Genomic DNA, 27,355 nt, shown 5'->3' with positions numbered 1-27,355 from the left:
TATAAATATCTTCGATAAAGTGAAATATATTCACAGTGAAGGAAAAAATAAGACATCTCGGCAGAGAAATAGAAACAAACAAAAAAAGAGTCAAATGGAAATTCCAGAACTAAAAAATTAATACACTGGATGGACTTAACAGAGAACTGGAGATGACAGAGGAGACATCAGGGGACTTGAAGACAGAACAATTATCCAAGGAGAAGAAATTATCCAAGGAGAAGAATAAAGGAAAAAAAAGAAAGATTGAAATAAAAATTAACAGATACTCAATAAACCTGTTAGATATCATACACATAATTGGAGTCCCAGACAGGGAGGAGAGAGAATAGGGCAGAAAAACGATTTGAAAAATAATGGCTGAATATTCCCTAAATTTGGTGAAAGACATACATTTATAAATTGAAGATACTCAACAAACACCAAGCAGGATAAATACAAAGAAGGCCAGCCAAGGTCAAACTGTTGAAAGCCAAAGGTAAAAAAGCAAATCTTAAAAACATCTAGAGAAAAATGACACATTACAGCGAGCTCCCTGGTGCCCTAGTGTTTGGAATTCCAGGCTTTCACTGCCGTGGCCTGGGTTCAATCCCTGGTCGGGGAACTGAGATCCCACAAGCTGCGTGGCATGGCTAATAAATAAATAAACATTTTTTTTTTTAAATGACACATTACAAGAGAATGATTCTGTTGGAAGCTGGCCTCTCATCAAAAATTACAGAGGCCAGAAGACACCGAACATCTTTAGTATGCTAAAAGAAAAAGCTATCAAAACAGAATTCCTGCATCCCATAAATATATCCTTCAAGAATGAAGATAAAAGTGAACAGAATTCATTATTAACAGACTTGCACTACAAGAAAGGTTACAGGAAATTCTTTAAACCAAAGGGAAAAGCTAGCAGATGGAAATCCAGATCCTCAAGAAAAAGTGAAGAGCATCAAAAATGGGAATTATGACACTGTCCTGTGGGGGTTATAACATACATAAACGTAATACATGTAGCAACTATAGCGTAAAGGACAAGGTAGGTCAGGGGTGGAAGGAATATGCACCTACACAGTTATAAGTTAACTATGTCTTATGCGAAATGGAACATTATTAATTGGATGGGGACCGTGAAGAGTGAAGAATACACTGTACTCTCCAGAGCAACTGATAAAAAACAACGTACAAAGATATACTAAGAGGAAAATTAAAATGGAATTGTTCAATGTAATATACACACACACAAATAATCCAAAAAGGGAAAAACGTTTAAAAAGCAGAGAAGGAGGAAGAGAGAAACAAAAAGCTCCGGGGGAATAAATAGAAAACAAATAATAAAATGGGAGCCTCAAACCCAACCATATCAATAATTATAATAAACACTAAAGTAATAAACTTTTCAAGTAAAAGTCAGAAGTTGAGTTGAATTTTTTTAAAAAGCAAGACCAGCTACATACTGCCCACAAGAGCTATACTTTAAATATAAAGAAACAGGTAAGCTGAAAAAAAATGAATGGAAAAAAATATACTATGTAAAGAGTTAATATACATATATAGTGGGCTATTTAATATAAGAAAATAGATTTTAGACAAAATTATGATAAATAAAAATGGTATTTCCTAATACTTGGGTCAATTTACTAGAAAAACATAATCAAAAATATGGAAGTCCCTCATAACAGAGCCTCAAAAATATATGAAGCTGGAGCAGTATTCACCAACAAAATGGAATGAACCACATGCTACAACACACATGAATCTCAAAAGTGTTATGTAAGTGAAAGAAACCAAACACAAAAGACCAGATCTTGTATGATTCCATATACATGAAATGTCCAAAAAAGGCAAATATCTAAAGACAGAAAGTAGCTTAGCGGTGGCCTAAGGCTTGCAACAGAGATTAACTGCCCAATACAAAGGATCTTATTGGTGTGATGGAAATGTTTTAAAACTGGATTATGGGCACAAAAGCAGAAATACAAATCAATGGAACAGGCTAGAAAGGCCAGAGATAAACCCACGCATATATGGTCACCTTATCTTTGATAAAGGAGGCAAGAATATACAATAGAGAAAAGACAGCCTCTTCAATAAGTGGTGCTGGGAAAACTCGACAGCTACATGTAAAAGAATGAAATTAGAACACTTCCTAACACCATACACAAAAATAAACTCAAAATGGATTAAAGACCTAAATGTAAGGCCAGACACTATAAAACTCTTAGAGGAAAACATAGGAAGAACACTCTTTGACATAAATCACAGCAAGATCCTTTCTGACCCACCTCCTAGAGAAATGGAAATAAAAACAAAAATAAACAAATGGGACCTAATGAAACTTAAAAGCTTTTGCACAGCAAATGAAACCATACACAAGAAGAAAAGACAACCCTCAGAATGGGAGAAAATATTTGCAAACAAAGAAACTGACAAAGGATTAATCTCCAAAATATACAAGCAGCTCATGCAGCTCAATATCAAAAAAAACCAAACAACTCAATTGAAAAATGGGCAGAAGACCTAAACAGACATTTCTCCAGTGAAGATATACAGACTGCCAACAAACACATGAAAGGATGCTCAACATCACTAATCATTAAAGAAATGCAAATCAAAACTACAATGAGGTATCACCTCACACCAGTCAGAATGGCCATCATCAAAAAATCTACAAATAATAAATGCTGGAGAGGGTGTGAAGGAAAGGGTACCCTCTTGCACTGTTAGTGGGAATGTAAATTGATACAACCACTATGGAGAACAGTATGGAGGTTCCTTAAAAAACTAAAAATAGAACTACCATATGACCCAGCAATCCCACTACTGGGTATATACCCTGAGAAAACCATAATTCAAAAGGAGTCATGTACCACAGTGTTCATTGCAGCTCTATTTACAATAGCCAGGACATGGAAGCAACCTAAGTGTCCATCGACAGATGAATGGATAAAGAAGATGTGGCACATATATACAATGGAATATTACTCAGCCATAAAATGAAACGAAATTGAGTTATTTATAGTGAGGTGGATGGACCTAGAGTCTGTCATACAGACTGAAGGAAGAGTGAAGGAAGTCAGAAAGAGAAACAAATACCGTATGCTAACACATATATATGGAATCTAAAAAAAAAAAAAATGGTTCTGAAGAACCTAGGAGCAGGACAGGAATAAAGACGCAGACATAGAGAATGGACTTGAGGACACGGGGAGGGGGAAGGGTAAGCTGGGATGAAGTGAGAGAGTAGCATTAACGTATATACATTACGAAATGTAAAATAGATAGCTAGTGGGAAGCAGACGCATAGCACAGGGAGATCAGCTTGGTTCTTTGTTACCATCTAGACGGGTGGGGCAGGGAGGGTGGGAGGGAGGTGCAAGAGGGAGGGGATATGGGGATATATGTACACATATAGCCGATTCACTTTGTTATACAGCAGAAACTAACACAACATTGTAAAGCAATTATACTCCAATAAAGATGTTAAAAAAAAAAAAGCAGTAAATGGCTGTAAGAATCCCACCCCCCAAAACACCTGGATTTTGGTCATAGTTACACAACTTAGCAAATCACCACCCCCGCCAAAAAAATCACTGAATGGATGAATTTCATGGTAATTAAATTGCACCTCAACAAAGTTGTTTTTAAAAAGTAAAAAAAAATCATGAAGCAAAAACTGACAGAATTAGAGGGAGAAATAAGACAAATCCCACAATTATAGTTAGAAATTTTAACACTACTTCCTCAGCAAATAATATAAAACTATGGGGGAAAAAAAATCAAGAAAAACACAGACAATCTGAATAACTCTACCAACCATCATGACCTACTGGTAACTATAGAATACTATACCCAACAACTACAAAATATAAATTATTTTCAACTCGGTGGTTCTTAACAAAGGAAACTGCCTTTCAGGGGATATTTGGCAATGTCTAGAGACGTTTTTGTTGTCACATTTTGGGGGATGTTACTGGAATCTAGTAGGTAGAAGCCAGAGATGTTGCTAAACATGCACAGGGCAGCGCCCCACAAAAAAGAATGATCTGATCTGAAAGGTTAATAGTTCTAAGGTTGAGAGACCCTGTTTTCAAGTACATTTACCAAAATAGACCGTGTGTTAGGATACAGAACATGTCATGATGAATTGTAAAAGACTGAAATCATACAGAATATATTCCCTAACCAAAACAGAATGAAATTGGAAAATATTAAGATACCTAGGAAAACACTAAATATTTGAAAATCAAACAACACACTTCTAAGTAATACATGGGTCAAAGAAAAAAAGTCACAAGAGAAATTAGAAAATAATTTGAACTAATGACAAAGAAAATGTATCAAAATTTGAGAGATGCAGCTAAAACAGTGCTAAAAGGAAAATGTATAGCTTTAAATGTGTATATTAGTAAATAAAAGAGCAGGGACTATCTTTTCTGTTTGTTTTAACTGCTATATCTCTAGTACATAAAAGAATTTCCAGTATTTAATAGGTACACAATAAATATTTACTAAATAAATGAATATATAACTGAACAAAAGACTGAACAAATGAAAAGATATCTAAATGCCAATAATGGCATCTGGGTGGAAGAATTATGAATGATTTTCTTTTTATACATTCCTGTGCCTGTTTTTTAAAAAATAATTCACAGGTATTATATTTTTTAATTAGTAAAACTTTTTTTAAACCTAAATGGCCTTTCTCTGAGAGATAATAAAACGATTATAGCCAACTGAAGTCATACATAATTTAGATAGTTCTACTAAAGGTCCTGTACTTGAAGGGGGATGAAAACAAAGAAACACTGTCTCCCTTTAGATGCAAATCTTTCCCTGTACTTGTTTCAGGGAGAGGGAAGAAAGGTACAAATCTAATTAAAGAACTGGAGAAAGTTACTGTAACTTTCTCAATTCCCAGTGCAAACTGCTTCCAGAATTAAGAGAAAGCACTGCTCAGGTGGATGGCCCCACCGGTGACATCAAAACATGGCACTAAACCCTTCCATTTGGACTTTTCTCTCTCCCCCTGTCTCAGACTGACATAGTCAAAAGCAATGAGTGATCAAGCAATTTTTTTTTTTTTTCCTTTTATCTCTTCCCAGAAAGCTGCCAGAAAATAAAACCATTTTCTTCCCACACACAAGGATCTCATTCTGGTCTAAGTGAAAACACAGCTTGTCTCCAAGGAAACATATGTATCACTAAGACTGATACTCTCGGCAGGTACAGGCTACATCTTATTCTCCTTTCTTCTCCCCCGATTTTGGGCATGGAGTTCCCCCAAAACTAGTTTTAAAAGGATGGAAGAGACCCTACTTGCTCTTGTTTTTAATTCATTACAAACCAATTAATAGAACAAATTAATATACAGGGCTTTGCTAAGTTCCTGAGTAATTAAAAAAAAAAAAAAATCATGAGCTTTGCTAAGTTCCTGAGTAATTAAAATCCTATTCAAATGTGCTTCTAAATCCCCAGCCGCCTTTGCTGGGCTTAGCAGAAAAGGTGACCAGGTGGCAGCTCCACGCTGCTCAGCCAGGGACTGAAAACGTGCTGGCTCAGAGTCGGTGCCAAATTGTTGGGCTCAGGAAGAGTGGCAACCACAGCCCACCTGAGTCCTGGGGACTCAGAACCACCCCTCAGCGAGTGACTCCACCTGACCACAGCGCCCATCCCCACTCCTCTTCTGTGAAGGGCTCAGAAGCTCTACTGAGTCAATTTTAACCTCTGCAAACAAAACAAGAAGGGGCATACAATTGGAACTTCACAAAGCAGCTCTTTAGACAACCTTTTGGCTTCTCAGTCTTAAAGCCACTGAGAAGCACTGAGAACCACAGATCTGCAAAGCAAAAACTCAGTTGAAAGAGAAAGTGGGGGCGGGGGGCGGGAATTAACAACAACAACAAAATTAAGCTCCAACCAAGGGAACACTGAGGCTAGACTGGAAAATCCCCAGGCCTCCGTTCTGGAGTGCCTTGGTTACGGTTATCTGGGACAGTCAGCACTGAATGACCCCCTTAAAACTGTCTCTCCAAGTCTACTGCAGAATGAAACCGTTTGTCTCCATAAACCCCTCAGTTGACATCTGCACTGCAATCACAGGCAACGTTTACAAAGGGTGAGACCCAGAAAAAGAAAAAAATTGTCGTCTGAAAGCATGAAGACTGGCACAAAGGGTTTTGCACAATTGGAGGAACTACCAGCTGAGGCCGCCCCTACAGCGAGGCTCCCCCAGGGGCTAATTTGCTGCTCCAGATCTAGTGCAGTTCAATCCCACTGTGAGTGTTCACTAATGGTCTTGGCAATTCTGCCGGAAGCGCTCTGTAAAGGCTGCTTGCCCTGGGCAGAGGACGTTACTTAAACGGGGCCCCATATTTCTCATCCTGTGAAGGAAAACTTTTAACTTAGGTCTTCTTTTACACTAAGTTCTCAACATTCTACAGTAACAACTAAAAAGCCCGCAGACTATGCATTTTCTTAGAAAGTAAAGGGCTTTCTAACAATTAGAGCTTTCTAAAAATGGAAGGCATCGCCTGGGAAGATTGAGTTCCCTATCTCTGGACAGGATCCAGCAGATGCTGGTGACCAACTGGCTAGGACGTCACAGAAGGGACTCGGGCACTGGGAGAGGAAGGATTAGGTGACTCGTAGGATCCCGTCCAGTTAAAGGATCTAAGAAAATGGAGGTGATTATCCAAGTAACTCCAGAGCGGGGAAGGTGGAAAGCACTCCTGCCTCAAATGTAATCATTTCAGGGGATAATAAATGTACGTTTTTCAGAGTGCACCATCCTCCACAAAGACACACCCACACACTCTCATTCTCTTCCACAAACGAAGTATAAATGGTTGGAATCCCGCTAAACAAACTCTATGGTGTGATCCCAAAGTTTTGGAGGAATCTTTGGGCACAGGCTTCCGATCCGTGGTAACCCTCCACGAGAAAACAGGCTCTGTGACAGCTTCTGCAATACAATTATCTGCGGGTGCAATATTTGCATCTGTTGGGATCAACTGACCTGTTCTCAGACAAAAAAAGAAACTACAAATGTGACTGAGCCTTTCTGAAAATCCACATAGAGAATCACAGGATGGATGTAGTAACTGTTAATTTCAAAGATAACCAAAAGAATTAGACCAGCTGTACAGTCTAGGGCAGGTTTCCCGGCTAAATGTAGAGATGTGATGCCCCATTGTTCTGGTTCCTGTATCTAAGCTCACAGAATACTCTGTACTCCTTCACGGAACTTTGCAATTGTCACCACAAAATGAATTATCCACTTTGTTATTAATGTCTGTCTTCCATGCTCAAAGTTTCAGAAAGGCCAGGCTCTCACTGCATCCTCAGTGTCTATACCTTTAGTTAGCAGATGTGGGAAGAAAAAAAAAAGTATTTATTGAATAAAAGAATACTTGTCTATACAACAGCCACTATACTACCAAAGTGAAGAGACATCTGAGAACAGTGGGTATAGACAAGAATGTGGAGAATAAGAATGCTCATGCACTGGGTGTATAAAATGGTACAACCACTTGGGGGAATTTGATATTTTCTAATGAGTTTAATGGTAAGCCCATCTTATGACCTAACAAATCTACTTCTGTGTATATATCCTAGAGGAACTAGATTTATGTACACTAGATTGTATATGTATTAGAATGTTCACAGCAGCATTGTTCATAGTTGCCTCAAGTTGGATACAACCAAATACCCACCAACAGTAAAATGGATTCACGAATTGTGGTATATTCAGGCAATGGAATACTATATGACAATGAAAACGAATGAACTTAAGCCTCATGCAACAGCACAAATAAATCTCACATGGGATAGTGAGAAAAAAATGAAAAAAAAAAACCAGGACACTAAAGAATACACACTGCATGATCCCATTCATCTAAAGAGCAAAAAAAATCCAAACGGCTATTTATTTTAGGGATGCACAGGTAAGTTTCGAGTTCTAGCAAACATTCAAAGAACAGATAAATCAAAACGTACACATACTCTCTCAAAGAAGATAAAGAAACTGGAGGCCACTACTCTACTTTGGGCAGGAGAGTAACATGGAAAAGGGCAAGAGAAAAGCAAGAAAACCCAGTAGGAAGTTACTGCTGTAGCTTAGTTGAGACGGCCAGTCACGAGCTGATGGGTTCCTCTACCCTTCTAGGTTCTTCTGGCTGCTCTAAAAAAGTAAACGGGCATGAGACATTAACAGGAGAAAGTGGTGATGGGTGGCCTGAGCCAGGGTGGGAGCAGGAGGGATGAAGAGGATTAAAGAGACACAAGAAGACAGGACCTGGTGACAGAATAGATACAAGAGGTAAGGTGAGCATGGTACCAAGGGATACTCCCTTATTAAAAGAAGGGAAGAAAGCAAAAAGACTGCAAGTCTGCAGATTATACTACGTACAATATAGCCCTAATTTTGATGTTTAAAAAGGACATGAATTTACTCTAAAAATAAATTTAGTATCAAAAAGAATAAAAAAACTGCAATGGATTAAAACACATAAAATGTTAAAACTCAGGAGTTCATCACAAAACTATAATGCAAAAGAAGGAAAAGAAGATGAAGGGTTCCAAAGGTTCTAGCATTGCTGGGAAAGTGGAAAAAAAAAAACAAACCAAGTTAAGGATGTGTATTGTAGTCTCTAGAGTAACCTCTAAAAGAATTTAAAACCAACAACAACAAAAAAAAAAAAAAATAGGAAGGAAGACAGACGTTTCATTGATACAAAGGCAAGAGGAAAAAAAAAAAAAGAATATAAAATAGGTGGGTTGAATAGAAACAAAGAATAGGATGGTAGAAACGTACTGCCATTTCACAATACAAGTTAAACACCACAGGATGTTTCCAGAATGTGGGAAATTCTTTCAAACAACCTGATTTCTTCAACAACTAAACTACAAGGGAAAAAAAGGAGGGGTGGTAACTCATAGATTAAGACACATACTGACCAAATGCAATGTGTGGACCACGTTTGGATACTGATTTGAATTAACCAGCTGCTTTAAAGAAAAAGTGACATAATCAGAGAAACGAACACTGAGTGAACAATGATTTAAAGGAATTCTTTTTAGGTGTGATAATGGCATTGTACCAATGTTTTTTTAAAAAAGATTTCTTACCTTTTGGAGATATATAACAAAGTAATGAAGAAATTACAAATGGAATGATGTTACCTGGGACTTGCTTAAAAATAGACCAGTTCTGTGAAGTGGGAGGGGGCGTGAAAGGAAAGATGACTGAGATGGGCCAGCGTGTTAACAATCATTGATCCTCAGTCATACACATATGGGATGTATTATACTATTCTATTTCTGTATGCATTTGAATTTTACTGGAACAGAAGGAGAAAGGGAAGGAGGAGAGATCTCTAGATAGATAAGTATGTGTAGAAAATGTTTTGGCAGGATATATTTCAAAATGGTTATCTCCGGGCTAACGTGATCACAATTTTTAGAAAGTGTTACAAATTTATCATCTCTGGGTGGGGAGATTACTGGTAACTTTTAGTCTCTTTTTGCTTAGCTATGTTTTCTAATTGTTTCTACAAGGAACAAACCAGAATGCTTCAAATGCTCCAAATGCTTCAAAAATTGTTTAGAAGGATAGAAGACTGCCAAAAAACAAAGAGCCTCCCACTTAAATCCACATTTCTTAACCATTTCTGGGTGCCAGTCCCTTGGCAGAATCTGATGCAACTACTGTCTCTCTCCCCAGAAAGATGCACAATCCTACAGAATTTTTCATATGACGTTATTAAGAAACTCTGAGACCTCAGATGAACCCATACTTTCTATGTTATTAGTAGTCATCATAAATAGTAATAGTTGGGTTTTACTGCACAGTTGGTATGTGCCAAGCATGGTTCTAAGTGCTTTCCAAAAGCTAACTCATTTAATCCTCCTAGCAACCCTACGAGACAGGCACTCTCATCATCCCCAATTTACAGATGAGGTGAGGTCAGAGAGGGTGAATAATTTGCACAAGGTCCCACAGCTGCTGACTGGCAGAGCCAGCATACAAACTGAGCAGCCTGGCCCTAAAGCCTTTAAAAAGCTTTTTTTTTTTTTTTTTTTTTTAGTTAAAGCTGGGCTTTTAACTACCACATTAAGAGGCCACTCAGAGAGTTAAATCAAATACAGAAAGCCAAGGCAACATCCTGAATCACGCCCTGGAAAATGTCTTCAAATTCAACTAACACTAAGTGCCTACCTACCATGTGCCAGACTCACCCAGACACATAAGCTAACCCAGCCCTGGCAACAGTGCTGTCAGGGACTTGTCCCATACACCCAGCTAACTGCTAGAAAATCAGAAGCCAAGCCTGGGGGCTTCCCTGGTGGCGCAGTGGTTAAGAATCCGCCTGCCGATGCAGGGGACACGGGTTCGAGCCCTGGTCCAGGAAGATGCCACATGCCATGGAGCAACTAAGCCCGTGCGCCACAACTACTGGGCCTGTGCACTGCAACTACTGAGCCCACATGCCACAACTACTGAAGCCCGTGCGCTCTAGGGCCTGTGTGTTGCAACTACTGAGCCCACGCCTAGTGCTGCTCCGCAACAGAGAAGCCACCACAATGAGAAGCCCACGCAACACAAGGAAGGGTAGTCCCCGCTCGCCGCAACTGGAGAAAGCCCGCGCACAGCAACGAAGACCCAAAGCAGCCAAAAAAAAAAAAAAAAGTCAAGCCTGTCTTCTGATTTCAAGTTCACCATACACAGCTGATTCCCTTTATGTTGGGGAGGTGGTCTGTTCTAAGTCACACATGACCTCCCCGTGGCCAAACTCATTTCAAGATAACCGGTGGAGGTCCAGTTCAATACTTCCAATTGGTAGACCCTAAAATTAGTCCATGAGGCACAGCAATCTAGTTCTTGAGATTTTCCCTCATCACTCTACTTCAGCCAGCTGAGACGTCTTAGATGGAGACATGCTTCCAAAAGTTTGCATCTGAGGCTCATACACATAAACAGAACGGTATGCACATACTGAAGACAACTGCTAGGTGCTACGATACCACACTACACTCACGCACAACACAGTTAGTACAACTATACACAAGCAAATTACATGAAAGCCCTCCTGATGCTTACAGTTTCACAGTTCAAGCATCGAGTTTCATTGGTGAGCGTTCCCTGAAAAATCTCATGGACCCAGGTGAGTTCTGGTTTATTATTCTCCGCAGGTTCGTTCATGTTGCCATTTTTTAATTTTCCATTTTGTTTCTCCTGTTTCTTCTCTTCCTGCAGGATGTCCGCAATAGTGTTTAGCAAATAATTTAAAAATTCGTGAGCATCCTGCTGCATGTAGTTATCAAAGAGATCTGGAAAGGAGAGGGTCGGTATTTCAATCTCTGGCTATTGAAAAGCAAAGAAAATGCTAATTTTACAAACCACACTTCCATTTTTATATGGAAAGAGTGGACACGTATGGAATACGTTCACCTCTATTTTGCAACTTCAATGGATAAGTTTTTAAAAAATTTTTGTTCACTTCCACTTTTTACCACCCACCAAGAACTAAATTTCCCATATCTTCCTGAAGTCATCATATATATAAAAAGCTACCAACATTTTTATTTGTTCTACAAAAAAAAAAAGAAAAAGAAAAAGAACAGGAATTACTTGATAAACTCCCTGATAAAGTATCAGTATTTAATATGATGTGACCACCAATGATCAATTATTCACTTCGTAATTTATGCAGAGCAACAGGGTCTCTTCCCAAAGATCATATTAAACCCTGGACCAACCTGGAAGCAGCTTAAATGAAACACATAAGGGAGATGAGGGATATATATGAGAATGTATCTATCTGATAGTGTTCTGAAACCAAATACAAATGATTCCAGCAGCCTGTTCCCTGCCATAAGGACAAACAATCAAGAGATGAATGCAGCTGTGAAACTTCATTATTAATCATGTGCACAAGGAGACTTGGGAGGGCTCTGTTTCCTTCTCAGATTATTTCTATTCTGGTGTGTATAAACTACAACAACTTCAAAAGACGGCAATCAAATTAAATGAGACTTTATAAAACAAACATCTGATTAACTGTGCAAGTCTGTTGCAGTAAGGCTGAAATCTAGGCTAAACACAAGTTGTCATATCAAATATTTCTATAGTCATAAAAATTACCCATGCAGAACTTCTGGAAAAACCTCATGTCTACCACCGCTTCTCACACACACACAAAAAAGAATATAGAAAAAAAAGAAGAAAATCAGGTGACAGCAGGACATTTTTTATCACAGAAAAATATCAGCTTGATATCCTTCAACTTAGGCAAACAAAAATCAAAGGTATTATTTTTAAAACAGCAGAGCCTCTGATTAGACAATCTGCATTTAGTTTAATCACTTATGACAAGTTTATAAGATAGTACTATTTTATTCAATTATTGCATCAACCTATGTATTCCAATCAGTGTCCTGCCTTGGGCAATTTCTCCTCTTACAATGATCCTACCCAGAAAAAACTCCTTCCAATGTGGAGCAAAAAGAAAAGGTCACTCCAAAATGGAATGATAAATTTGAATTTTTAAGTATATCCTTAATTCAGTTTTGTTTTATATACTGGGTGGAAAAGGAGAAATATCTTTTCAAATGATAGTTGAGTAGTTGGCCATACTATTTTCCCATTTAAAAAAAAAAAAGGTTTCGTTTTGAGGATATACAGAACTGTCAATTCTCCTTATTTCAGAGCCTGAAACCCATTCGTCTCCACGCTACTCACCATTTTCTTTTCTCAGCCTCGAAATGAACTTCTTTGGTGGGATCACGCCAACCTTCTTCTTCTGCGTGGCGATGCTGTGGAAAAGGTCTGCCAGGCATGTCAACAAGTTTTCCTTCTTTTTTTGCTGGGCCTTGTATGCCAGCACATTCTCCCGGAAGGGCCGGCAGAAGTACAAGGCCTGAAGCACGGAGTTACAGTAGCATGTGTTTCCGAACTGCCAAAGGACAACAGGGATGGTTCAAATCAGGGTCCGGGGCTGCACCACCTCCGAACCAGGTGGGGAGAGGGAGAGGGCCACCCTCCATGTGAACCAGCCCAGATTCCGCGTATCACAGCCCTGCTCACGGTGGTAGAAGCCCAGTATGGCACTCTGAACATCACCAGGGAAATGAATGCTAGTATATGCAAGCCTGGTAGCTCTCTAGCCCATTAAAAGTCTCTAAGATGATAAGAAGCACTCGGCCTTGATTTTAAAAAATCTAGTGAAACTTTCTGGTGCTTAAAAAAGAGAGAGACACTGAAGAAGAAAAAAATCGACATGATGTGGAGACGCAGAAAAGCAGCTGGCTACACAAAAGATGTCACAAGGCAACACATCAAAACTCCTATGACAGGGAAAATAAAAATCTCAATCAGAAAGAAATCCAGGAACTAGGAACCACTTGCTCAGCTAAAACAGTCTTCACCGAATGGGGACTTGTTTTAGTTTCTCTCTTTCAAGATTCCAGCACGCCTGCCATTGGCTTCAGACCACATTTCCTCACTTTCTCCAAAGCAAACTTATTTCCGCCAAAGTAGCAACTGTCTCAATACAACAGTACCACCCAGTTCCTGGTCTCCTGCAATCTGATTAGGGCCCACAGAGTAATAGTATGACCTCTCAAAAGCCACGGATACTCAAGATTATGATTAACGAGGGAAAAAGTAAGTCATCATCTCCCTGGTTTTCAACTGACTATATAATAACCAACTCTGCGGGTGAACACATAGCTGAGACATTCACTTTAGAATTTTTCATGCACGTTAAAATGAAAAGGAAAACAAACTAAGGAAATCAGAAGATTAATAACAGATTACGAACTGCTGTGTAAGATTAAAATAGAACATGAGCATTTCAAGATTGGTTGTTGGCTTGTGTGTTGTCTGCCCAAGAGCAAGGCAGATGCACCACCATCCTTAACGTGACATTTCTACGTATGTTAAGATAGAACACTTCCTATTTTTATATATTTTAATCTACTTTGACACAATTATGCAATGAGACAAACCTCTTTTTAAAGAGAAGCTGTAACTTTCATGAATTACCATTCGAAATAAACATAAATGAAACTATTAATAAGTTTAGGTCTCACAATGCTTCCACAGACTAGGAGATGGCCTTAGTTCTTTTTTCCTCCATAGTCTGCACTTGTCTTTTCCCTGCACAAGGTAGAATTCCAGCAACTTCAATAACTATCCTCACAGAGCTTAAGCAAGAGGCCTTTGCACTATGCCTAAAAAAACTGCATTAAAATTAGGAGTCAGTATTTCATCAACACAATGTCCTATATTCCAGTACTGTAGCCTCCTCCTACCATTCTTTTCTCTGTTACTCGGTACCTCACCTTCAGCCAGACACCCTTTAGTAACACTTGGCCCTGGGCCAGTGGACAACGTCTGGGAAAGAAAAGGAACTAACATTGACCGAGTGCCCACAAATGTGCCTCAGTCTCATGTCAGTACCTTCAACAGGAGCTCTCATGGATCCTTCATTATAGGCCAAGAGGTAGAAACCATTATGGTCTCCATTTTACAGAGGGGGAAATGGAGACACAGAGAGGCCAAGTGACTTGCCCAAGATCGCACAGCTAGTGAACGGCATAGGCAGAATTCAGACTTAGGTCTGTACTACCGCAAAGCCAATGTCCACTCCATTATCCCACAGGCGGCGTTCACTCAGAGAATGGTCCCAGCGGAAATTACCACCTATCACACCTGAACTGACAGACCACACTCAGAGCAGTTGTTCCAGAAAACCAGGTGCTTATGAGTTAACACCGGATGTCACTTAAATCCTCCACCCCAGAGAGAAAGGATCAGGTGGGGAAGAAAGCTCACGGGGGTGGTGGGCAATACGGCCTTACTACTTGGTCATAATCAACTTGTCTAGGACACAGGCCCTGGCAAGTATGGCCATCTACAAGGGGACCATTGCTGAGCACAAGCAAAACGAGGCCAAGGGATTTTGAGGTAAACTGGCCCCAGTTTTCCCCTGACTCCCCACCCATGCTTCAAATACCAAGTTGTGCTGTTAAATCGCTACTGGTGATGAGCTGGAAACGCTTTCGATGCTCTGGTTGAACTGATGCATACTGAAACAAAGCTACCAAGGAGCCCACCCAGATGGTGAAGGGAGAACATACAAAAGCAGATACTGCTACAAAGGCTAATAATATCACTGTGAAAGTTATGGGTGCAGCAGAAATCTTTTAAAGCACAGGGGAAAAAAATGAGAATCTGACCCGATAATGCACTAATTAAACACTTTCTTCTGGGGCAGCTCATACTTTCAAAAACTGGACTAAATTTCCCCCACCCCAATATTTGCCACTTATGGTAACCAAGGAGTATGAACGATTATTTAAAGCTTGATAATAACGAAAATGGGAATGGAGTTGCTTCAAGAACTCTAAAACATTTGATTAAGATAGTACATTTAAAAATACTTACATTGACCAATCCGAAGTAGTGTTCATTGATTGGAAACTGCTCTGGACCAATGTCTTTTTCCAGAGCAGAGGCATTGGTGCCCTAAAAGAGAAAAATAACAAAAGTTCTGTTGTGTGTAGAATAGACAAGAAAGCAAAATGATACTTGAGAGAGTCCACTATCGAGACCAGCATCTCCTCGGGTGGCCTGGAGTTTGGTGACGGTCACGCTGAAAGAACAGGTGTCAGAAGTAAACCGTCGAAGAGGTAATGACATCAGCCTACTCCTCTCCTCATCCAACTTCATCATCCCCTCAAACCTGTTCTACCTGGCTTCAATTCTCCTCTATTAGGAAAGGAGGTTTGGGACAGGCAAATCAGCAAATCATCAGTCAGAACTTCCGAATGAAACATTCTAGGCTCAGGCAGCTGCAGTAGCTTTTATACTACTGGTGTATAGAATCGTACCACCACTTTCAAAGTCAACAGTATCATCCTGATAAAGATTTATCTACCGTGCACCCACTATGTGCCAGGTACTATTCTAGGCGCTGACAACAGAACAGGGGACAAAGACAGGCTGAAAGAAAAAGCAAGGACACTGGACAGTACATCAGAAGGTGACAAGTGCAGTGAAGAAAAACAAGGCAGGAAATGAGGGTGGGGACTCCAGGGAGCAGGGGGTGAAGGGGAGGCACGGAGGGGGAAGGAGTGGAGGGTAGATCATTGCCGCTTAAATAGGGTGGTCGGGGGGGGCTTACTGAGAAAGTGAAATGCCCAAGGAATATTGTAAATAATGGAGAAATACAATTCAAAACCTAACAGTTCCCAAATGCATCAAATTGGTGAGCCATGTGCACTCAAGTTCAACACTCCAACACGATGATAATAAGTTCCTGGGTACTCCCACTATATATGCCAGGAGCTGCACTGTTTATTCTCACAACATCCCATAAGGTAAGTACTTACTATCATAATCCCCATTTAACAGACAGGAACTTAAGGCTGCCCAAAGACCACAGGCAGTAAGTGGCAGAGCGAGGACTTGAACCCAGGAGTCAGACTCGGGAGCCCACGGTCTTAACCAAAGGCTATGCAGAGCAATCCTATGACAAAACCATTTACTGAGCCCCGCTAAGGGCCAAGGGGTCATTGGCAAAAGCACACTGATTATCACTGCGCCCCACCCCCCCGCAAGGCCTGGAGGGGTCTGCTGGGATTAGGAAGAGCGACCAAAGTTCAGTCCAATCAGGTGAGTAGTTAGGGGGTGGGTAGGACCACAGGCCCCACGTATACCCGTGGCTCTAACATCATCCTACAGCTTCTCACGTCCTCAGGCTATCACGGAAGACTCACAGCTCACAGAATCTCAGAGATTTGGGAGACAGGTATTTTAAAAAGAGACTGTTATGTTTTGTAAAAACTAAATCTGCTGCTGCTACTTATTCTGGGCTCATATAACTAGAATCTCCCATCCCAGAAAGAAATGGCCAAAAGGTGGGCTGAGAACCAGTTAACGCGGTCACGTGTCAACAAGCAAACATGAAATGCAGAATAACTCAATTCTAAGCAAACACAACCTCAGCAGAAATAGTACATTCCATCCCCTTATCATAATATCCTTTGTTTCCACTTGTTTTCTAGGTCCCTGATACTGCTCCACCAATCTAAACTCCTTTACCCGTCGGAGACCTTGAGTTAAGCGGTCATCTTTGTGCACAACAGTTTCACTATCTTTTCATGGGGGCGGGCGGGGGAGGCAGGGTTTCATTGCCTTCACAATAATGTGACTCCATATACAGGCTGAATTTTTAAAATAATACTTATATGAAAGCAGGATTTTATGGTATAGACAAAACTCACTAAAAGTTTTCAATAAAGCTACATCTCAATCATCAATCGATGTAAATAATGTGTATTAAATATACCCACAGCCATTTTTGAAACAACATTAGAATATATGGCTTAGAGCCCAGGAGGCATGTCAGATATAAAAGTAGAGCACATGGAGACAGATCTCATTAAATCTAGAGATTCAATCCCTGACTTCTGTTATTCGGGAATTCTTGGATGGAGTGCTTTTTTCTACCTTAATCTTTTCCCACTGGAGAGGGAGCTGGTGGGGGGTGGCTGGCTGTGACTCAGGCTAAGTACGGTGACCCAGGGGCCGTGCTTAAGAGGAATAATACCTGGGTGGGAAGAATAATATAATAATAATTATTATAATAATATGATAATACCATGGAGGTAGCAGGCCAGGAGCACCCACAGCACAGCTCGGGGGAGAAGAAAGTGAGCTAGCCGTGTCGTCAGCGAAACCTGGCCCTCCCTCCGGTCAGGTCTGCTCACCCCCTCTCACAGCCCCCGCACACACACGGTCTGGAAGGGTCAGGAGGGGAGGTCAACCGCGCTCTCATCCCCAGCATCGCTTCCAGACCCCTGCACTGTCACCCATCTCGTCAAAACATCCACCCTGGGCAGCCCGTGCCTCCCAGCACCGTACAAACCCCTTCCCTTCTCCTCGTCTCACCTGACCCCTCCACGCCCCGACGACCTACCTTTACACCCTGTCTCCTGCCATCGTGCTGGGTGGCTTCAGGATCCACGTGGCGGTGCCTTCCCATACCCTGCTCTCTCAGCAACTCATGCCCTCTTTTCTAGCTGTCTTTTATTTCACTCCACTCCAGCTACCCACTCCCAAAGACGCACCCCGGACCTGGTCACCACCCCAAAACCCAGCCAGGCTGGACTCTGTCTGTCGGCTCATCCCATCACAGCCACTCGTACACCCGCCAGGACCCGTCACTCCTCTCCTTTCTCATTCAGCTTAGAGTCCATGGATCATGATGTCAGTGGCTCTTATAAACACCCCTGACCTTATGCTTTGCTCACACCACCTGGCAAAAAAACCCACCCAATGGGAACCAAATTATTCACCTTCTCTGAACATACGCCCAGACAGATGTGCAGCGCTAGGGGGGAGAAGTTGCACCTCAGGCTGATTGCATTCGCTTGAACTCACCAAATTCAAGCGGCCCACGGCCCACGTCCCCACCTTCCAAGACCCTTTCTCTGAGGCACTCATTCTCCACTCCACAGCGACCTTTTCCAAATTTCCCCAAGCGCCTCAAAACTATATACCTCTCTGCCCCTCTCACTGGCTTCCCACTCAACAGGAAAATGAAGAAAAAGAAAAACATTAAACCAGCAGAGAGGAACTCTCTTAATTTCACACTCTCAAACCTTCAAACCTATGCGCCTACCTCTCCCAATGATGGAGACCTCGCTCTCGTGCAGGTCAATTGCTCCCGCACTATTAGATCCTGCCCGGCGGAATTTAACATGCCTCCTTGTCTCTCATGTTAAAAATACACATACACGTCTTCTTCCCACCTCTCCCAGTCCCCACCCCCTTTCTCACCTCCCCTTCATAGCTAAACTTCTTTAAACAATTGTCTATTCTGACACATTTACAAATGAATCAGATGATTTCTAAGATTTATTTCAAATGATCCAGTGGGGAGAAGTGGGAGGTGGGTGTGCGGGGCTTATTATACTATTCCATTTATACTTTTACATATATGTTTACAGGCAGAGTAATGGTCTCCCAAAGATGCCCAGGTCTTCATCCCCAGAACTTGTGATGACGTCACCCTACATGGCAAAGGTAAATTTAGATTGTAGAAGGGCTTAATTTGCCAATCAGGACTTAATTTGACCTTAAAATAGGGCGAGTGCCCTGGATTATCCAGTTGGGCCCAACGTAATCACAAGCATCTTTAGAAGCGGGAGACAGATCAGAACAACAGACCGGACCGCTATGATGTGTGAAGGACTCCACTTGCCTTTGCTGACTCTGTAGGCAGAGGAAGGGGCCAGGAGCCAAGGAACCAGGCAGTCTCTAGAAGCTTAAAAGGCAAGAAAAAAAAAACAGTTTCCGCTAGAGCCTCCGGGAAGAACACAGCCGCACACTGCCTTCATTTTAGCCCGGGTGGGGCTAGCTCAGACTTGTGACCTCCAGGCTATAAGGTAATATACTTGTGCTGTCTAAGCTGCTAAGTTCATGGTAACTTGTTACAGCAGCAATAGACTAATACAATATGTCTGAAGTTTTCCATAATACTCGCTAAGACCTGTCTCTATTTCCTCACCTCCCCATCTCTCCTGAAAATATTCCCTTCTGGATTCTACCCCTGATGAGCTCCACACATGGTCAACTCAGGAAGACACACTTAGCTGTTGGCTTTCTCCAGGTGCCGTCTAAGGCCCTCTTCCCTCCCTCCATGCCTCTTTCTGTAGGGTCCAGGCAACAACCAGGCTTCAATCAGCAGCTACGTGCCAACCGTTTCCAACGCTTCCCCTTCATCCCAGAAAGCTCACTTCTGAGCCCATTCAGGCGGGGTGAAGACACAGTTCCACTTGCTTGTCTCACAGGCCCTCAAAATCACTCTACCCCGAAACTAGAGCTTTCACTTCTCCCTCCCCTCAAATCCAGTCTCTTCCTGGTGTTTCCCCACTTGTCCATGACGATGCCACCTTCCACCTGGCTCCTGCTAGAAACCTGAGGGCCACGCCTAACGTCCTTCTCCACACTCGACGGCCATCCACCACAGCACACTACTGACCGATTCACTCTCCTTAAATCTCTCAAATCCCTTTGCTTCTCTTGAACCTCCTGCCACCAGTGGGACCAGGCCACCAGCATCTCTCATCTGAATTACAACAGCCTCCTAAATGGCCGCCGACACCCACCTTGCTCACCTCTAACCCCACCATCAACATGGCAGCAAAACTGCTCTTTCTAAATACAAATCTGCTTTAAAATGCTCCAGTGACTTCTACTGCTGTCTCCAATGTCACCTGCCACCCATTCTCTCATACACTTGGCCTGCTAGGATGGCCTTTGCTCTGGTCCTCAAGTACCTCAAGTTCCCTCCCATCCATCACCTGAATGCTCTTCCCCTGCTTCTTCACCTGGCTGTACCCTATCATCCTTCTCAGGGAGTTCTTTACCGGCCACCCCTAGATTCAGGTAGTCTCTGTAATGGACAGAATAATGGCCCCTCAAAGATGTCCCCACCCTAATCCCTGGAACCTGTGAATATGTTAACTTATGTGGCAAAAGGGACTCTGCAGGTATGACTGATTTAACAATCTTGAGATGGGGGGGGTGCAGTTATCCTGGATGACCTCAATGGGCCCAGTGTCATCAAGGGTCCTCATGAGAAAGAGGCAGGAGTATCAGAGTCAGCGAGGAGATGTGACGACAGAAGCACAGTTCACAGAGAGACTGGAAGATGCTACACTGCCGGCCTTGACGATGGAAGGGGTCCAGAGCCAAGGACTGCAGGCAGGCCCTAGAAAGTGGAAAAGGCTCTCCTAGAGCCTCCAGAAGCTGTGCAGCCCTGCGACACCTTGATTTTAGGAGTTCTGACCTCCACAGCTCGAAGGGAATAAATTCCTGTCATTTTAAGCTGCTAAGTCTGTGGTCCTATTTTACAGCAGCAACAGGAAACTAACACACCCCTCCCCCAACAACCTCCACTCTCCACTCATAGCATACTGTCTCCCTTACAGTGTTTACTCCAATTCTTATTTATGTAATTATTAATATGTTTCCTATCCCCTCAACTACATGTCTCACAGGAGCAATGACTTATTTCTGACCTGCTTAATACGGCACTCTCAGTGGCTAGCACAGATTAGGCGCAGGCCTGCTGGGTGGGTGGGTAGATGGATGGATGGACGAATGAGTGGATGGTTGGTTGGATGGATGGATGCATGCGTGCATAGATGGGGATGGTTAGGGCTGTGCAAGTTGCTTCCACGCCCATGATCATTTGGACACAGATGTGTGAGCTCTCCCGATCTACTGTTCAGTGAGGCCTACATGGTGCCCTCTTCCATTTCCCCATTCTCCCTTCCCTTTTATAAATATACACCCTAGGAATTCCTTCCCATGGATACAGAACGTCACGGATACTGACATTTGGAACCAACCTCTTGCTTCACATGCTAGCATTTTCCATTGGTAACGTGAATTTTTGTGCATCTTTAACAGATTTTGGAGTTCCCTACGTTCCATGTAAATCTCTGTATGATAAAAGGACACACACATGATGGGGAACGTTTCATGAGAGATGGTGGAGCTTAAAGATCAACTAGACAGTATAAATCGAAATTTTAAATGAGCACATCCTTCAATCCTGCAATTCTTCTTTAAGCAATTTGTTCCACATCTATACTCACACGGGTAGAAAAGATACAGAGACTATAGCAAGGACCAAAATAATCCAGGCCTGGCTTAAACAAGACGGAAGTTTACTTCAAGAGGAAGCAGCACAGGCCTGACGCGGCAGCTCTGCAGGGCCGGGGACTCGGGCTCCTTTTATCTTGTTGTTCTGTCATCCTCAAGAATGTATCTTGGGAACCAACATGGTCACTCCGGCCCCTATCATCAAACAACCTCCGCCAGGGGGAAGCAGACAAGACGGGGAGAGACTGCGCCTTCTCTTCCAAGAATGTTCCTGGAAGTCGCATACATCACTCTTGCTCATGATCCCAATGGCCAGAATCTCACCCAGCCACACGGCCACACCTAGCTGCCAGGGGAGCCTGGCAAATGGGCTCTATTACCAGCCAAAATTAGAGATGGAAAAAGGATACTGAAGGAACGAGCAGCAGGCAACATCTCGGATGGTCCCCCCCGGCAAGGCTTGCAAGAGGAAAACGTTAGAAATAACTGGTCAAATAATTACAGTAATAAACAGGATGGAATACCATGTAGCTACTTAAAAAAGTAAAGCTACTCTATAGGTATGGCTATGAAAATTTGTCCAAGATACAGCGATAAGTATCAATAAAAACGTGTGAGAGAGTAAGTGTGTGTACAGGACAATTACTGGAAATGTCCTCCTTTCAAGCAGCAGACGCTGAGCCCTTTTCGTGTCCAGCGCGACTCTACTTCTGAGGGACCCAAAGGGGCAGAGCGGCTCGGGCCTGCCTTCAACACCTACATTCTAATGGAAATTCCAGAACGAATACTTGAGAAATTATTAACACTTGTCACCAGCGTCCAGGAAGCGGGGCTGGCAGATGACAGGCCACCGGGGGCTTTTTGTTTTCTCAACTGTGCAAAGTTTTTACCATCAGCGTGTATTATTTTTGTCATAAAAAATGTCAAAGAAAGTCAGCAAACTAATACCCTGCAGACCAGCTGTCGAAGGCCCACGGCACACAGCTCAGAGCTTTATGAGGCCATTTTCCCAGCCGGTGTGAATTTGCTTTCCCCTCTCTTGGCCTTAGTTTCCTGGCTGAGAGGTGGGATACTCGGCCTGCCTGTGGCTCAGGGGGCAGAGAGAATCAAACAAGACATGCAACATTATCAGCACTATGTAAACTGCAAGGTGTGCTGCAAACCCAAGAGCCTGCAGTCCTACCGCGGGCACCAAGCACTGTGACACATAAGGCAAACGGGAGGCACTGAGAATAACTGACCAGATGCTGAACAAAAAACTAATCCAGAGCAGTAAATCACAGGGTCTGGAGGTATAAGAAACACAGTTCTCATTCTCGTCAGTAAAAAATCTGGTAACCTTTGAAAACAATGCACCACACTTTATTAAAAATAGAATCTGGGCTGGGACAAGTTCCAACAAGAAGACTGTAATGCTAGCTCTTCACAGCACTTCTGAAAGCAACTGTGTGACTGCCAAGGGGTGCTACAAAAACACAAAACCAACAATAACAACAACTTGTGAAGGATGAGTCATAAATGTATAAGATGGGTATAGAAAGGCATTTCTTTTAAAGCAATTTTAAAAGCAGTTTATAGGAAAACATGTTAGAATGCCTTCCTTCTGGGGAGGGGGGAAGAAGACAGATTCTTGCCCAGGAGGATATAATCAGAATGATGGCAATGAGAGTATCACCTCACACCGGTCAGGATGGCCATCATCAAAAAATCTACAAACAATAAATGCTGGAGAGGGTGTGGAGAAAAGGGAACCCTCTTGCACTGTTGGTGGGAATGTAAATTGATACAGCCACTAGGGAGAACAGTATGGAGGTTCCTTAAAAAACTAAAAGTAGAACTACCATACGACCCAGCCATCCCACTACTGGGCATATATCCTAAGAAAACCATAATTCAAAAAGAGTCATGTACCACAATGTTCATTGCAGCACTATTTACAACAGCCAGGACATGGAAGCAACCTAACTGTCCACTGACAGATGAATGGATAAAGAAGATGTGGCACATACCTACAATGGAATATTACTCAGCCATAAAAAGAAACGAAAGTGAGTTATTTGTAGTGAGGTGGATGGACCTAGAGTCTGTCATACAGAGTGAAGGAATTCAGAAAGAGAAAAACAAATACCGTATGCTAACACATATATATGGAATCTAAAAAAAAAAAAAAAGGTTCTGATGAACCTAGGGGTAGGACAGGAATAAAGACGCAGATGTAGAGAATGGACCTGAGGACACGGGGAGGGGGAAGGGTAGGCTGGGACGAAGTGAGAGAGTAGCAATGACATATATACACTATCAAATGTAAAATAGATAGCTAGTGGGAAGCAGCTGCATCGCACAGGGAGATCAGCTCCCTGCTTTGTGACCACCTAGAGGGGTGGGATAGGGAGGGTGGGAGGGAGACGCAAGAGGGAGGAGATATGGGGATATATGCCTACATATAGCTGATTCACTTTGTTATACAGCAGAAACTAACACAACATTGTAAAGCAATTATACTCCAATAAAGATGTTAAAAAAAAAAGAAAACCAATGAGAACACTGTATAATATGCAGGAGCCTAAACCAAAAACAGAGACCAGGAAGGGGTCTTGGAGATCAGCTCCATTCTACAGATGAAAAAAACCAAGGCCCAGAAACATAAACCTCCTCCCCCAGTTCTGCATCCTAAGGCAGGCAGGATCTCTTTCAAGTCTGTACAAAGTGGAGAAAGGCCCGAAATAACATGTAAGGATTTCTAAGTACACAGAGAAACAGTCACTGATTATAAACCATGAATTAAAATATACGACAGGAGAGGTGAATATTGTTGCTAAAACTACAGTTTTAAGTCTATATTCAAAAACGGCTATTTCACTTATCAAGTACGTTTTCAAAGTACAAAAGTACATAGAGGACTAATTCTCAGAAGCTCTAGTATTCCCAGACTTCTGATGACAAAAGGTCATTCCTAGAGCCTTAAGGAGAAAGTGAAGCAAAAATGAAGTGATGCAGCTCAAGATTTCAGGATGAGTCAGAAGCACTTGCCAGAATTCAAGGATGGTTAAGGAGGAATTACAGTCACTGGCTTCCACATAATGAGTAATAACAACAGACATCACAAAAATAACACTTACTGTGTCCAGTCACTGCTCTGAGGACTTGATGTATATTTTACTCATTTTAATCCTCACAATAATGCTGTGAGGTGGATGTCCTTATTGTCTCCATTTTAAAGATAGGAAAACTAAAAAAAAAAAAAAAGATGTAAAAAAAAAAAAGGGCTTCCCTGGTGGCACAGTGGTTGAGAGTCCACCTGCCGATGCAGGGGACACGGGTTCATGCCCCGGTCCGGGAAGATCCCACGTGCCGCGGAGCGGCTGGGCCCGTGAGCCATGGCCGCTGAGCCTGCGCATCCGGAGCCTGTGCTCCGCAACGGGAGAGGCCACAACAGTGAGAGGCCCGCGTACCGCAAAAAAAAAAAAAAAAAAAAAGGAAAAAGATGTAAAGATAGGAAAACTGAGGCACAGAGAGGGTAAGTAACTTTATCCAAGTTCACACAGCTAATAAGTACTGGAACTAGGTTTGAACTCACACCATCTGACTCCAGAGTGTATGCTCCCAAGCACTACACAATATTGACTCTCAAGGTGGCAGGGTCCCCTCAGAGTCCCAGAATTGCAGGAGTGAAAAACCGAGGAAATAGAAGGGGTCACAGAGTTACACAGGTAAACCCCTGCCTCTGAGGCACCATTCAAAATATTCTAGAATGAGGAGCACAGGTGTCCTTCTCTGTAAAATCACCACAGAACACTGCAACCTGTTTAAGAGAATATAAAATTGAGGTTGAAAATCAGGAGAAACTTGAGATGTAGTCAAGAGGAAATAGGTTTTTTTTTCAAAATGGTTTCGGGCTGTGGATTTTTATCTAGCCAAATAGGAAAAGAAAATAATATTGTTTAAAATAGGAGTAAGTGAAAACAAGATCAAAAAGCAGAAATGAGTTCTAAGAAGTAAACCATTTTACACCTAATACTAGAAAAATGTGCACTCTCACATCCCTAACTTCTGAATTTTTGGATACTGACAATAGAAGAAAAAAGAAAAGAACAGAAAGAGAAAGGACCCACCAGAAGTATGCAGAACAAAATGTGTTAATATATTAATACAGCTCATCTCTCAGTGTTGGGATTATTTGGGAGGGGTGAGTTGGGAGAAGTAGTATGAATTATGTATCAGGGAAAAAACCGCCATTATTTTCTTATCCAAAGAAACTGGCAAAGCATCTGTTGTGCCTCTACAGAGACAGAAATGCAGATTGCGATTCTGAGCCTCTTGGCTCAGAACTAGTGTGGCCAGTTCTCTGGCCCCTCAGAGCTGTCCCCTCTTTCCCCCCATCTCCTACTCAGCATTTGCCTTCAATGTCACTTCTCCACAGCTACCTTCCCTGACCCTTCCCTCTCTCAGAATCTTGTGTGTCTCTTCATACAACTAATCACAATTTGTAATAACTTACTTATTTGTGACTATTTAACACCTGTCTTCCCACTGGACCACAGGTTGGCAAATGATAGTCCATGGGCCAAATGTGGCCCACCAACTGTTTTTGTAAATAAAGTTTTATTGGAACACAGCTGCGATCACTCATTTACTTATGGTAGCTACTTTCACAGTACGACAGCAGAGTTGTATAGCTGCGACAGAGATATCATGGCCCACAAAGCCTAAAATATTTACCATTGAGCCCTTTACCAACAAGCTTGTCAACCCCTACACTAGACCATAAACTCTATGAGGACAGGGTTGTGACTGACTGGTCTCCTAGGACCATGCAGAACATCTGGCATACAAAAGCACTTACTAAATTTGCTGACTAAATAAACTCGGTAAACAGGGTAAGCAGTATGTGCCACTCGTTGTTCAGAGAACCTCACGTCTCTGTATTCATCGACTCCACTGTCCGCCAACCGAGGCAGTCCCACTTACTGTCCCCATGCCACTCATGCAAGAACAGAGGGAACCTGCTCGGGCTCACTCAGCCAGTAAAGGCAGCGCCAGGACTCAACCCCAGGCCATTCAGGTCCAGAGCCTGAGCTCCTGACCACAAGTCAGAGAAGATGGTCTTCTCATTCATCCTTTTAGTAATTCCTTAGCTGCAGACGTAGAGACTGGGCAGAGGGCCGCAGCTTCTGAGAGTGTCCTCTTTGGCTGCTGGCCATCACACATCACCTAACCACGGGCGGGCAATACCCAGAGGGGCTGTGGATGCCGCCCGTCCTGCTCAGAGACCACACACATCACCTGGTCCCATCCAGCAACACTGATGCTCTCCCTCCAGAGAAGTCACACACTCAAACTCACTATCCCCATTTCATAAGTGAGGGAAATGAAGTTGATGGAGGTCAAGTAACTGGCCAAGGTCAAGTGTTAGTATGAGGCAGAGGTCAGCTGTGAACCCACAATCTTAATACCATCACGACTCCAACTCCTGGCTCAACAATGCTCCTCTGCCCCGCTCCAGGCTTCCACAGGAAGGCAGTTAAAGGGCATTTTCATTCTGCGCCAGGATAGCACGTCATTTCCATGCCTTATACGATACTGGGGAGAGAGAAACAACTCTGGAAAAAACCTCAACGTGACTTCACTGAATGATGTAACGCAGAAGCAAAAATGTCTGCAGCTGAAGAAAGATGACCCTGG

The 27,355-nt window shown here is 42.4% G+C and overlaps 1 protein-coding gene across 2 annotated transcripts in view; it reads right to left on the bottom strand.

Moving 5' to 3' along the window:
- The window catches only part of USP46 (ubiquitin specific peptidase 46), a 62,632-nt gene that overhangs the window by 20,642 nt on the left and 14,635 nt on the right, over positions 1–27,355 (bottom strand). For both annotated transcript variants that reach the window (XM_004268276.3, XM_033425444.2), the window contains exons 2-4: positions 15,440–15,520; positions 12,731–12,944; positions 11,090–11,319 (exon numbers count right to left, since the gene is read on the bottom strand). In XM_004268276.3, coding sequence (XP_004268324.1) covers positions 11,090–11,319; positions 12,731–12,944; positions 15,440–15,520 — 525 coding nt within the window. The remainder of the gene's footprint in view (positions 1–11,089; positions 11,320–12,730; positions 12,945–15,439; positions 15,521–27,355) is intronic.

This window comes from Orcinus orca, chromosome 4 (genome assembly GCF_937001465.1).
Source record: "Orcinus orca chromosome 4, mOrcOrc1.1, whole genome shotgun sequence".
NCBI classification, from domain to species: Eukaryota; Metazoa; Chordata; class Mammalia; order Artiodactyla; family Delphinidae; genus Orcinus; species Orcinus orca.
The sequence above is the reverse complement of the archived record's forward strand: the minus strand, read 5'-3'. Positions and strand labels throughout refer to the sequence as shown.